This window comes from Athene cunicularia, assembly GCF_003259725.1.
Source record: "Athene cunicularia isolate RWA chromosome 5 unlocalized genomic scaffold, athCun1 chr5_part1, whole genome shotgun sequence".
NCBI lineage: Eukaryota > Metazoa > Chordata > Aves > Strigiformes > Strigidae > Athene > Athene cunicularia.
This window is the reverse complement of record NW_020799101.1, coordinates 3619708-3633812: the sequence shown is the minus strand read 5'-3', so window position 1 is coordinate 3633812 and position 14105 is coordinate 3619708. Positions and strand designations below refer to the sequence as shown.

General features: G+C 41.3%; 1 protein-coding gene across 1 annotated transcript; it reads right to left on the bottom strand.

Annotated features, from left to right (window-relative positions):
* Positions 1-1979: 1979 nt before the first annotated feature.
* PSMC6 (proteasome 26S subunit, ATPase 6) lies at positions 1980-13665 on the bottom strand. The gene is made up of 13 exons (XM_026849061.1): positions 13554-13665; positions 13140-13179; positions 12881-12933; positions 9297-9364; positions 8745-8859; positions 7724-7811; positions 7515-7576; positions 7309-7432; positions 6896-6957; positions 5743-5863; positions 5571-5651; positions 3575-3646; positions 1980-2460 (listed from the first exon to the last, which is right to left on the bottom strand). The coding sequence occupies exons 4-13, from the start codon at positions 9317-9319 to the stop codon at positions 2342-2344; spliced, it is 867 nt and encodes a 288-aa protein (XP_026704862.1). The 5' UTR covers positions 9320-9364; positions 12881-12933; positions 13140-13179; positions 13554-13665; the 3' UTR covers positions 1980-2341.
* Positions 13666-14105: the final 440 nt, after the last annotated feature.

Genomic DNA, 14105 nt, shown 5'->3' with positions numbered 1-14105 from the left:
CACACCCCCCCCCCGCCTCCTTCACCCCTCCGGTTCATTAATTAACTCCTCGCAAGACTAATAACAACTTCTTCAACGGGCCCTTTCGCTGCCCCGGGGTTTGCGGCGATCGAGGTCCCGCCGAGGCGCGGGCCTGAAGCGCCTCACGCCTCGGCCGCCATGTCGCGGCCGTGAGGGCTTCCAGAGGCGTTCATCGCGTCGCCTTCCTCTCGCCCTGCTCCTGCCTGTGGTCTCTTCCTCCTCGCACGCGGATCAAACCGCTTCCATGTTGGCGAGCAGGCGCTTGTTTTCTCCGCCATCAGAAAGACGCTGCTTGCCTCAAAATTTGAGCTGACGCCGCAAGCGGGGTTGTATTCAAACAGGTCTGCTTTGTGCACGGGAGACGCCCTCTGACACACGAGGCTTGGGGCACGAACCTATTTTTCTACTTGTTGAGGTTCCCTGATCCCATGCTCTGCTGGAATCCCAACATACTACCCCAAACTATTTAAACATTATGCTCAACTCTCCCTTGAGAAACCTTCCACAGTCACGTTTCCGCAACTGTTCCTTCAGCACTGCAATTTCCGTGACGGATGAAAAATGAAACGGCGAAGAAGAAAGCACCGGTAAGACCGCAGCTCCCACTTCCAGCTGGCGTTGAGAAGAGAAAGGGATAGGGGTTAGTAGCTTGAGTTTATGGCTCAGACTTCAAAAACTTGCTATAACCACTCCCAGGGCTTCAGTTTGCAATTTTTTACCTTTTTCAAGGTAATGCCAGAAGCTCAGCTCACCATTTACATCACTGTAGTGCTCAGAAACTGATTTTTATTGAATTTTCTAATTGTTCCAACTGCACTGGGACCTAGCAGCTCTGTGAGCTGCACTCAAAAAGCTGTTAACAGTGAACTGGTATTTCCATCTTTACACTCATGACATGATCATGATAGGAAGTTCTCATACTAACCAGTAAAAGTTCCATAATAGCCATAGAAATGTGAAAATGTTGTTGCCTGTCTTGTAACTGTTCTACACCTTACACTGCCTGTTTTGTCTCATAGGAATAAGAAAAAAAATACAACCACAGCTATTAAAACTGCCAGGAAGATGCTGTAAAGCAGTATGTCTCCTGGTAAATCTAGAGTTAATCTGATGTATTTGTCTGTTAGCTGAGCATGTCCAGAGTAATCCAATTAGGGTAATTAGAAGTGGCCAGAAGTACAGTCTAGTACACTCCTGTTCCAATCCAACAGCGGGAAGGTGCACAGTGCAGGGATCCATCCACACACACCCCTCAGGGTGGGACTGATTAGAAAACAAAAAGGTGGCGTAGTGACAGATGCCCCTAGGAACACCAACATCTTCACCTCCACCTTTTAATTGCTGTTTCAGCAATTACTCAAATAGCCACAGCCACCAGCTCCCAGGCAACCCCCATGCATCCAAATTCCAACCTCCTGAGGCCCACGCAAAGCCATGTTCAGAGCTCCAGAAGTATCAGGTACAGCACCTCACGTGTCTAAAGCGGCACGGGGTCAAATGATCTCGACCAATTCCTGTCTAAATAGAACAGCTGAAAGGGGACCTTAGAAAGGAAATCCATCTTCAGCATCTTCCTCACCACCCCAAAAGCTGAAATCAAAACTGAGATATCAAACTGCTATCAGTTTTTCCACCTCCACTCAGATGCTTTTGTCTGCAACTGGCTTTCAGGATAGGAGTTATCCTAGCATAATGGAAAACAGCAAATATTTTAAAAGACTTGTTTACTTCTTACAATAATTAAATGCTAGCTTAGCTAAACCCCAGCACACAGACCCCAGCAGCAAAGGACTAACCACCACTCATCCCTCCTCTGTCCAAGGGAAGGGTTGCCTCCCATTGGTACCTAAGGCATAAGACCCCAATGCACTCACTACACCAGAGAAAAGTTGCTCTTCAAAAGGCTAAAGACATGTAATTTAACTCTCTTCAAGAGTTACAGAGAAGGAACACCAGGATAAGCAGATTTAAACAACTTTTATTCATAAACTGTTTGGGGAAAGGAAATTTACTCATATAAAAAAGTCAAGAAACAAACTGACTTTCTTAGTCTGCTAACTCATTCAAGCACATGTATAAACTCACACCGTAATTGCTAAGAGAACACATTTCCACACATTTTCCTTAACCTGGGCTGTAATCAATTTTGTATTTCAGAATTATACAGAAAACACACTTCTGTGGGCAACTTCCAGCCAGTGTTACCAAATTACTAGCTAAATGTTACACAAACACAATAATAATCAAGAAGTACATTATTTCTCTTTTATACAGTAACCCACTACGATGTGTGCAGCCAACCACAAATTACATGGTTAATTTAAACAGGTTTGTAGTCAAGCTTGGACTCCAGCTTCTTAGAATCAGCCACTTTTCTAACAGCTTTCATGAAGTCTTCCTGGACTACAAAGTCATGATCGGCACGGATCGCAAACATACCTGTGAAGAATAATTTAACAGCAAGAATAAGTTGGTGCTCCTTGGAGAAGCAGTAGAGAAGACAGCACGTAAAGGTTCATTCAAATTAAAGTGAAAACATATCCACGCTATGCTGTCTGCATGTAGATGTTCACATGCAGGTCTTGGATGTTGGGAAGAGGAGGAAAAACTTCAGCGAGGTCACCTTTCTGAACTAGGGCCATCGCTAACGTATGACTTGTTTTAAACTACGAGTATGTTATTTACTGTGTTACTCAGCCTGACCGTGCAGGCAAACCCTACATGTACAATGAAAGCGTAAAATAGCATTAACTCTCCAGTCATCCAGGTACTAAAAGACTTGAATTCTCTGCAAAAAGGAGAAAAATGGCTGTTTCTGGCCTGTATCTAGTTCTTACGAGACGATGTGATACTCAGCCAACAAGTGGTTAGAGGCCAGCTCCAGGTCAGAAAAGCTACAGCTGTTTTTTCCCATCATGCTGAAGCTGAACCACTGAGATCTGTTATACCTCGGGTGTCACAGGACAGTGCCCAAATCCACCCAACTCCAGCGGATCCAGCCTGTGCACGGCCTGGGATATGAGCAAGTGTAACGTCACATGAATGCAGCGCTGCTGCTCCTAACTGGTGGCAGATCTGCAGGTACCAGCTGGACTGGTGTGATGCCAAGCTGGTTTATCTGCAGGCTGAGCAAGAGACTTGTCTCTAACCTCAGAGAGAGGATGGAAAGAATCAAGCTCTGCGTGACTGTACAAGTCATAAGGAATTGGAAGAAAGAAGAGGGATTTTGTTCAAGTTGTTCCACCAAAGCTTCAGGGCGTATCACCAGGCTGCTGCTTATGCTTAGCAGTCCCCACACGTGACATGTTGTGAAATATGCAACTGTTTTGGCATTTTGGTACTGTCCAGATGCTGGCATTTCCATTAAATATATGCTACCTAGCCCTTAAAAAAGGGGAAAAAAAAAGTGAGCAACAGTGAACAAGCGCTGTGTTCCAGCAGAACATTTTTAGCCTCCCGATTTTAATCCATTGGCAGAACTATCGGAGAAACAGCTCTAACATTTAGCACTAACCAAGACTTAGCACATCAAAATTAAGAGTTAAGAAAATACCTGCTTCAGTACAGACGTTTCTCAAGTCTGCTCCGTTAAAGCCATCTGAAAGCTTCACAATTGCTTCATAATCTATTCGTAAAACATGAATGCCAATTAGAAATAAATTCACACTTCCCGTTATGGATGCCAACAAAATACATATTCAGCTGACAAAGAAAGACTTTGATTTCAGTGCAAATAATCATCAGCTGTATTAAAACAGAAATGTATTGCAGCCAAAAGCTTGTATTATATAATTAAATCCCAAAGTTACTAACTTGTGGTTACAGGCATCAACATGAAGTGCAAGAAAAGCTACATCAAGGCAATGTTCTTATTTAAAAGATGTAAAGAACCAGAAAACTTATCTCCAAGTGATCATAACTCAGTCCCTTTCCGCTTATAACAACTGCATCTACTAAAGGCATTTAATGTCTTGATACATTAAGCCTGATAATTTATGCACATATATTTACTAAAAAAGTGGCTATGGTTATAGCTTCTAGAATCAATTTCTAAAACACTGGGTCTGTTGAGCCTCCAGCAAGTTCTGATTTTAGCAAGGCTGTTATTAAAAAAAGATCAACTTTCTGCAGAATTTTTCAAAACAGTTCACCTTCCATATGAAATTCAAAACATTTGAACTGAACATTATCATCTTAAGAATTCAAAGCCCCCTAGAGATTAGAAATTCTTTAACTGTATTTTAATTCCATGTAGCACAGTGTCCTATGAACAAGTCATCCCAATAATTGAAAAGTGAAGAAACAGTAAGCGAGAGGACCAAGCATTGTCAAACACTGCAAGGTTTGTAAGTTCAGAATCTTCAGCAGACACCAGCACTAGAGCAGGAGAATCTCATGCTAGAACCTGAAACAGGTCGTTACCTTTGGATTTTAACACAATTCACACCCCACCTTGCCGATACATTCTGGTCTTCCTTTCAGGATCTCAGAGCCGAGCATCGCAGCCTTCCCACATCATGCCCAGAAATTTAGCTAGTGCCCATCTGACATCTCACCTTGCTGAATGGTGTAAGGGAACGATCCTACCCTGCTTCCACTCCAGTGCCCGAAGATACGGGAAAAAGGATGAAGTACTTTACCTCAGGTTCATGATTTGCTTTGGAGCTTCCTCTTTATCTCAGACTATTGTTGCAAGCATAATGTAAGTGTTAAGCCAACACTGCTAAGAAAGGCAGCCCTCCTCCCTCTTGCTCTCCCCCAGCCTCCCCCTCTGCTGAGCTGCAGCTGTTTACGCAGCCAGATGGTGAACGAGATCAGTTCCACCACCCAGATCGTGCTGCCTGGCTGCAGGAATAGCTCGTGTCAGCAGAGAGGCAGGGAACAAGCAGGCAGGGTCTGCAGGGCTGTACTGAAATAAAAGACAGCCGACATCGTTTTAAAGGCAAATCACAATTAGCTTTCTTGAGGAAAGCTCTGAAGGGTCATTGCGAAACTAAGACTCTGGTCAGCTTAGAGTAACACAGTTGTTAAATAAACCTTCCTATCGGATAGATACTTCTGCCCCTTCCACTCCGGGGAGAGCACTAAAGACAAGCTTTGTTTCACACAATAAGGTTTTCATCACGCCATCTCCAAACTCCAAAGTAAGTTTCTCTATGACTTCTCAAGATTCTTCATTGTTTTTCAGACTTCTGAAGTAGTAAGTTTTCCTTTGGGGGTGTGGGGGTAATGAAAATGCTGTTTACTTGCACTGAGCTATTCCTTTTGAAACAGGAAAATACTGGATAAGAATCATATTGATTTTCCAGTTTACAACTGTGCTCCAATTCTGTTTTCCTTTGCAAAGGAAGGCTTAGCAACAATTCAATCAGGATACATTAAAAAAAAAAATCCACAAAACCAAACAACAAAAGAAGTAGAATTCCAAGGCGAAGTTGTGTGGCCAGTGTAACGGTAAGAATTAGAAGGGTCGAGTCACCATAACAACTCACTGTCTTCTTATTTTTACACACAGAAGAAGAAAGATACCCAGATAGCTTCCCACTTACCTATTTCACCATGTTTAGTGATAGGACCTGCATGAATCTTCAAAATATCTAATCTGGCTTGTTCATTTGGTAAATCAATATCTAGAAAAGAATTACAGTTTTAATAAAAGCAGAAAACCACCACTCTTATGGAGAATACCCTGCTTCCAGCCACTGTGAAGTAGTAACTCACGGATTTTTCTATCTAGTCTTCCAGGCCGCAGAAGTGCGGGATCCAGCGTGTCTGGTCTGTTAGTAGCCATGATCATTTTAACTCTGTGCAGAGTATCGAATCCATCCATCTGATTCAATAACTAATAGAAAACAGAAGTTTATTTTTAAACAACCCAAAACCTTCCTAGTGTGATCTACTGCACTTAGTGTCTGTGTAAGTATTTTCATCAAGATGTAAAATCAGTAAAGATAAATAAATAAATAAAGCTACATGAAAGGCCATGAGCGCCCTGCATATTCTATGAGCAATAAAGAAGAGCTTGGAAGAGTTACTGAAAATGCTTTGCCCAAAGAAAAAGATCTTGAGCAAAGCAGAGCTCAAATGTGAAAGACTTGGCTAAAATAATGAGGCAATAAAAACAGTGCAAGTACAAAAGGAGCCAATGCTTGGCTGACACACTTTGAGTGTATTGCACCAAGTCCGGGACATTCAAATTAGACTTGGAGAACAGCCTCTAGAATACTAATACACACATACGAAGACATTTCATTGTGAAGATTCAAGGTCCTTGCTCTTTGATCACAGTGATTTAATTCTTTATGTAAGGCAGACACATTCTTTTGAACTGGGCAAACTGTTTGCAAACATAGGCCAATGAAGTTTCCCGTTAACTTCAGAATTCTTAATTGTCACCAGTGCTTTTAAAATTCTCTTCACACAACCCAGTTTACCAAAGCCATTAGTACAGAAACAACAAAATGCAACTACTTCTGGTTTTAAAAATTCAAACTGTAACAGTTCTAAAATTTTCCAGAGTTAAGTGTTTTTGGACTAAGAGAGACAAGCTCTGCTTTCCCTTCTTGAGGAAACAGGAGCCCTCCAAACCGTCAAAGAAGATGCATTAAGCAGAAGCAAAGTCAAGTCACAGTAAGAAGAGAAAATTATTTTAGCAATTTTAAAGATTCTTTCAATTAGTCTCGGAGTTGAATTCATGGCTGGCTTATCAGGATGTGCAGCTGTCTTCTGTAAAAGCAGCATCTAGTTCACTTTTAGCTTAAGGTTATTACCTCAAAAAAAGTTCTGTCAAGCCAGATCACAGTGTAACAATTCACATCTGTTATTATTATTTAATGTGGACTGTACAGTACCTAGTCAGGGATTAGACACTCACCTCCATCAGAGTCCTCTGGATTTCTCTATCAGCTGAGGTGCCTTCAGAAAAACGGCGACCACCTGCAGGATACCAGACTCCTAAGTTATAGCACTTTATTTTTGCCTCGATGATACTAAATCTGAAGACATTTTAAACGGGGGGGGGGAGGAAGGAGGGGTGGTTTTTAACGTTTAAACATACAGAATTTCAATATGCTTTTTCATCTAGTCAAAGATATCCAAGCCAGATCTGAATGGGTATGGCTCTCAGCTAGCTGCAACAGCTCCAGGAGGAAGCTGAACTACTTGCCTTGTTATGTTTATTCTGAACAAACATCACGCACACTCCCTTTTGAGAATGCAGACTGTGGCTTTATAGCTCATTTCAGCATTAAAAGGAGATTCTAGCCACCCTCCAGGCATTAGCCTTACCAATAGCATCTATCTCATCCATGAAAATGATACACGGCTGATGATCTCGGGCATAATTGAACATCTCTCTGATCAGCCGAGCGCTCTCACCAATATACTTGTCGACTATTGAACTCGACACCACCTTTTGAAAGACAAAAAGACAAGTGAATGAAGAGGCTGGAGTGCAAACGGATTAAGTGTGTGAAAGAATAAAATTACATTACCTTTAGGAAGTTGCAGTCCAACTGGCTTGCAACAGCTCTGGCCAGAAGAGTTTTCCCTGTACCTGGACAAAGAGATTGAAGCTGTTTAACTAGTAACCCAACAATGCACTGTAGCAACTGAAAAAAAAAAAAAAAAAAGAAAGAAACAAGGGTATTGTCACAGTTTGAGTGCACAACTAAGCAATTCATTAGCCTTTCATGAGACTCACCAGGGGGGCCGTAGAGCAAGCAGCCTTTTGGAGGTATAATTCCCACACGCTGGAATAATTCTGGGTTTGTAAGCGGCAATTCTATTACCTGTGAAGACACAGACAAACGGAGCCTCTGTTTGAGTTTTATAATAGATGAGCAATCCCAGGAAACTAATGGGACACTTGCCAACCTGTTTTGCAGATACCTGTACTTTTATTTTTCTGTGTAGCATATTTTGTACAAGAAACAGTTGAGTAAAAATACCGCAGACTGATCTAGTGGATCGATCCACAACCCTGCCCTTGTGGAGCTGAAGCCTGAACGACAGCTTGTTTCTCTCAACTCTCTTCACTCAAACCATGTTTTGCTACTGCCATAATACCACCACCCAGAGCGATTCTAGTAGGTTTTGTGCAAAATTCAAGTTTGGTTTGCTGGTTGTCAATTTTAACTATGCCCTCCCACTGACTTTGTGACACTCGCTTAGCCTAAAGAGATCCTTCAAACCCTCTTCTTTAGAGGATTTTCTTCATTTTCAACTCAACCCAAGCATCTGTAACAGCAGCGATAAGATATAACCCGTTTGAGAATTGGGTTTTGGTGTTAGAATAATCTTTTTCTGCTACCGCAAGGTGTGTGTGCAGCATACAAACAATCTCTGTTGCAGTCAGCGGGCTCCCAGCAGCACAAGCTCGTCTTCAAAAACCCACATTCCTGGGCAGGCTTGCACAGCCTGCAGCATGGATGCCCAAACTAACAGGATTACTTCAGTGTGAGCGCATCAGCACCCCACGATCACACTGCTGTTTGCCACAATTATAAAGCTGGAAAACATTTAAACATTTCAGAAATTCCCTTATAGTCTAGGAAAATGTGGTCTAAGTTAATGAAACATGGGAAGCGCTAATCTCATAGGATCCTTTAACAGCCCATGTCATGACAGTTTAGGACAAACATCAGTAAGACGTTTTTGTACTGAAAAACTTCACTCAGAACACATCCCAGAATTTGATTAAATGTTTCTGAGATACTGGATACCTCTCGCAGCTCTCTGATTTGTTCCGACAACCCTCCAATCTCAGAATACGAAACATCCCCTGGATCTTCATGAGACATATTATAAACCAGCGGATCTACTTCCCTCGGCAAATATCTGGAATAAAGAGTTAAGAGTAGACATTTATCATCGTGCAGACACATTTGTAAAGTCATTGCAATAAATTTTACAGCAAGTATGAAAGTTATTTCTTCTCCTCTCACCTTGATAAGCATGTTCGTTGAAAAAACAGAATAAACTTCAAACCTAGCAAACTTCAAGGTTTAAACCAAACAAAAGCTTAAAAAACTGCTAAAATGCTGAGTTGTCATTGAATTCTTTTATTAAAGACCGACAAACTTTTTTAAAAATCTTATATAAGAGACACCAAACCTTCCCACAAAGTAGTTGTCTTTATTAAAGCACTGCTTTGCAGAAAACATTTACACAGTGTTACAGAACTGATGACTCAAACCTTTGTGTAACCTATTCAGATCACTGTTTTCCCCCCTTTATATGAGGAGCAAAAGTGCAGCTGTAGAGTAAAAACCTACCTCATAATCGTCAGAGTGGTCATATCCAGAGCAACTCTTGTCCCCGGTTTCAGCTTACTCTTGTCAAGCTAGTCACAAGGAAGGCATTTCTGTTAGAACCATACTCCAAAACAATGTCTGGTTTTAGCCAAGATGTTTACTGTAGCTTGCACTCTTTGCTCAATCACACACAAGAAGAAAACAAGGTTCCTGAGCCACAAGCCAAGCAGCTTGTTTAGTAAACACTGTGTTCCTGTCACCACCATTTTTGGGAACGCTTAAACTGGTAAAAAGCTGGCCCACTGTTTCATGGGAACATGATCTCGAGGAGTAATGATCCAGGAGCTGGCCTAGACCAATGAACCTGATGGCTGTCACAACTGGACACCAGCAAAGCTAAACCAGACCATGGCAAGAATTTTTCTTAATGTTGAAATAGATTCTGAACAGCAAGTCATTAACTTACCTCTACCACTTTTGAAAATAAATACAGCTTTCTAGACTGTAAATTTGTTTTTTTACTGCTCTCGATCTGACTGGAATAGTGAGAGATCTAGCCCTCCCCTCGGCTTGACACAGGGCAGAACCAGCAGGTCCCAAAAAAGGAAGCAATCCTCCTCTGAGGACGCAGGGAACAGCCTGCCCCCTTCAGTCTGACCTTTCCACCCTTCTACTCCATGGCTTTCTCACTTCTGGACTGACAGAAATGGTGAATAGATGTTCCTAATCTATTTTTCTCCAAGCCTGCCATCATTCGCACATTTTCACACATCCAGTTATACCCCATCTTCAAAGTCAGCAGCTCTAGTTCTTACTCTCTTGCTATCATTTACCTCAGATGCCCTACTCATCTGCCTCGCAGTTTTTGTCTGCTTATCCCATTTTTATGAGAATTTTAAGCATATTAGCAGTCCTATTCCAGTTCCCCCTGCTAAATTCTGCGGGGATTAAAACAACTAACTTGCATTTCTCACCTTGTTTTTAAGAAACCTGGTCTAGGAGAGCAGTTTCACCTCTAACACAACACAACTTTGAACAACGATCACAGAATTACCTTGCCACTCCAATTTCTTTTTTTTTCTTTTATTTTTAAAAAAAGGTACTTAATCCACATGTGAAGAACATGAAAGCTATTTATTCTGAGCTTTACTGACAGCTAATACCACCTCTTTCCAGCTGCCTAATCTTAAGAGATCTGTAAAAGCTTGAAATTCTATCAGATTCAACACTGCCCAACAGATTTAAGTGGGAAGAAAACAAAGAGATACCACTTGACCTTGAATTCCTTAGGAAATGCACTTCAGACAGGGAAGTAATTTGGTTTCAATTTAAACAGTGTCGCTCCCCTTCCTCAGCACAGGACTTTGATCAAAAGCCAGTTGTTCTAGTCTGTGAAACACTCCATATGGGAAATTATTTGCCTTAATATTTTGACATTTTGAAAGACAATCATGGATTTTTTTTTATGCTTATGTTTTTTTAATCTCTGGTACCAAATCAATGATCTTTTAAGATCAGAGTGTTTTTACTGAAGAATAAACTTGAAAGTACATGCTACAATGTCAGGCTCATCGAAGCACAATCTATTCCTTAGCATTCATCTGTTTCAGCACAGAACCTCAAGACTACCTCATGTGTCCCAAAGCCTAATTAAGTATACTTATCTTCCAAAAAAAAATATTTTGGTCGTTCTGGTGAAAGAAAATAGTGAGTGTGCCCCATAACGCCTTGAAAGGGATGAAGCTTAAAATGATGTATTTAAAGAGCATTTCAATATTAGCAATTGTCACAGATGTTTTATGCAAACAAAAGCATATCGCATCGGTATGCTCGGGGAAAGTCATGGATATCTGTGCATACACTACACAAACTAACGCACTTACAGGTACCCACATTTCCCAAACAGTTTGTCTCAAAAAGGAGGAGGAAATATCCATCCTTACTGAAAAATATACAGTCCATTGACAGAGCCAACACCATGTGAAAATACTTGGTGAGTTTTGCTCCCTGCTTACTGCTAAGTATTGTTAATTGTGGGCCTTCAGCAGGAATTTCTCTGACAGATAGAAACCCCTCCTTCCCCACTTCTTTTTCAGTTCTTCAGAGTACAGCAGGGTCCCCGCTCTGCCACTTGCTTGTTGCCTCTTGGCTCCTGCAACCACCACAATGCCATTATGGTTGAATCATCTAAATAGAGTTGGTTAACTTTTGTATGTTGGAGTTCCATTACATTGTTCTTCAATTTAACATCCACGTACAAACCTTAAGCTAATCCAGAGGTTCTGGGTACTGCAAAACATTCGCACGTTTGTCCTGCGAACACATTTTGTTTCCACAGAATCGGTAAGAGTTTAAAAATCTGTAATCGGCATCAGTTTCTCTTCAGGAAGACAAAAGAAAAGCACCTCTAACATGAATATCACCCCTGTGCTCCTTTCAACTGAAGGAGTATTTTTCATAAAACTTCCGTAAGATAGGAGAACACGCTACAAACGTGATGTGTTACAAGCTCAACTGAAGTTCTTTCTCCACCATAAAGGAATCCCTTAAAGAGGCACTGAGACTCCAAAGCTGTTAAAAGATCTTACTTATTTGTGCATTAAAATAACTAAATAAAGTGCTGCTGCCTTCTCAGGATACACAATCCTTCCCTGGGGTCACTGTTCCCTGCTCAGAAATACTTTACAGTCTCACATTTTATAAATATTATTCTTTGCTTCCATTTCTTAAAGTCAGGGATGAGTGTAATGAAATCTAACTAGAGATTTACTTTTGCCCCCCCAATGGCTCTGCAGCTGCAGAACACTTTCACTAAGTATTGTGGTTCCTACTTCATAGGCAGCTTTCGTAAGGAACAGCCCGATCTATGGGGTTTAGTTCCTTAAGTGGGTCACATTCAGTGCTCAATTAACCAACAAGCAGTTTAAACCATGTCTGCATTACATCCCTTATACTTTTGTATAAAAATAAAACACAAAGAGTACCTCCTTCTGGCTGACTGTAGCAGAAGATAGATTATGATGTAAGCAAGGTTCTGTATTAAACTAAGTTCTGAAGATTTTGGTGTAGGTAAAAAAGCTGTTGCCTTGTGAAACAGAAGTGACAATTCTTTTTTTAAGATAATACGGACAAATAAAAATCCCTCAGAGCGTTTAGGACAGGGGCCTTGCCTACCACCATTACTTATTAGAGTAAAAGCATTAGAAAAAAAATACATAAAGATATATAACTAACTCTAAAGCTCAACATTATGACAGTAACAGTCATGTTCACAACATAGCAACGGAGACCCTACACAGCTGATTCACTTTCATAGCGATGACAAATTTTCAGAGTTGAAAATCTGGCAGAAAGACAGAGCTTCAACTCAACAAAAAGAATAAAACCCATACAAGGTTCCAGGAATGTTGTGGACCCCTGTGTCTTTACTCGTTACACTACTACCAGCTACAAAGGGAGGGGGTGGGCAGATACCAGTATAAAACAGCTGTATACACCTTAAAGAAGAAAATGCTTAATCCCACTAAGGGCCCAGTTTATGAAAAGCAACACCAATACTCAAGACCAAAGCAAACTTTTAGTGAATTTTCACAGAGATCAGCTACCTGACGACGACAGCCAACCACGTATCTTGGTCCATTTGTAGCCTTCACAATGACTGGAGAGAGAAGATCAAAGCAAAAAAATCAAACTTACTTGATTGACTGATCTGAATTATGCTTCTGAACTATCCGGTATATTATTCCGCCAGTACTCAGATCACCAATACTCTAAATTCTTTACTCCTCCAAATCTTTAGCCAGATTTTAACTACAAAATCTTATTTTCAAGATCTCAAAGAACATAACAGTCCAACATACTTACATTTCTCTTCTGTTAGCTGTTTAAGAACCTCGCCAACAATCTGCAAAATAATAAAATGCAGTATTAGCAGATAAATTACCATTGCAAAACAACATTTAATGTGTTAATATCACATGTAATGTAACAAAGAAATGTAAATGTAAAATGGAAGATGGCTGTCAGCTTCAAAACTCTGGTGTTTCACGTTGTTTGCCAGCACTTTTATTTCCTTTAACACATGCCTGCCAGCCACGACAAACACAGAAAACCTCTCTAACCCATATGATGTTGCTGGTGGTGAGGCCCGGTTCCTGTTAGCTGTACCATTCCCACCGACTCTTTCTCGATACCAAAAATAAACTTAAATGCTACTTCCAGGCAAGTTCACTGTCAACCACCACCACAGGTTGCTATGAACTCATTTCTCTTACATACCTGCCCAACACTCTGCAAGGCCTTGAGATCATTTTCTGATTTTTCATATTGCTTGGTGAGCTCTTTCAGCTGTTCCCTTACTAGAAAAGGAAAAAAAAACCCACAAGATTTTTCTAATATTCAATCCAACAATAACTCCGGAGTAGGCCGTTTTACAGCAGGAAAGCAGCAGCTAGAGTTAAACCGTGGGAGATCCGCACACCCTCCTGCAAGCACAGCGGAGCCCCTGCTCAACAACTCCAGGGCCTGCACACCCTCAACACAGCGACGCCTCTTAGTAACAAAAATGCACTGCAGGAGTCTAAAAACCCCATTTGATTTAAAAACATCAAATCCAAAGGTATTAGTGCGCCTGTACAGCACTGACGTTTGTATAGGAAGCCACGCTACTTACAGAACGACATAACAGAGGACAGCGGCAACAGGAAAATAAAAATCTGACAGAAAAACCTTACGGGGAAAAAGGCTGAGCAAAGAGAACTGCCCGGCGCGGCTTGCAGGCGGCAGGCCCGACCCTCCCGCCCACCCCAAGGCAAGGGGGGTCCCCAGGGC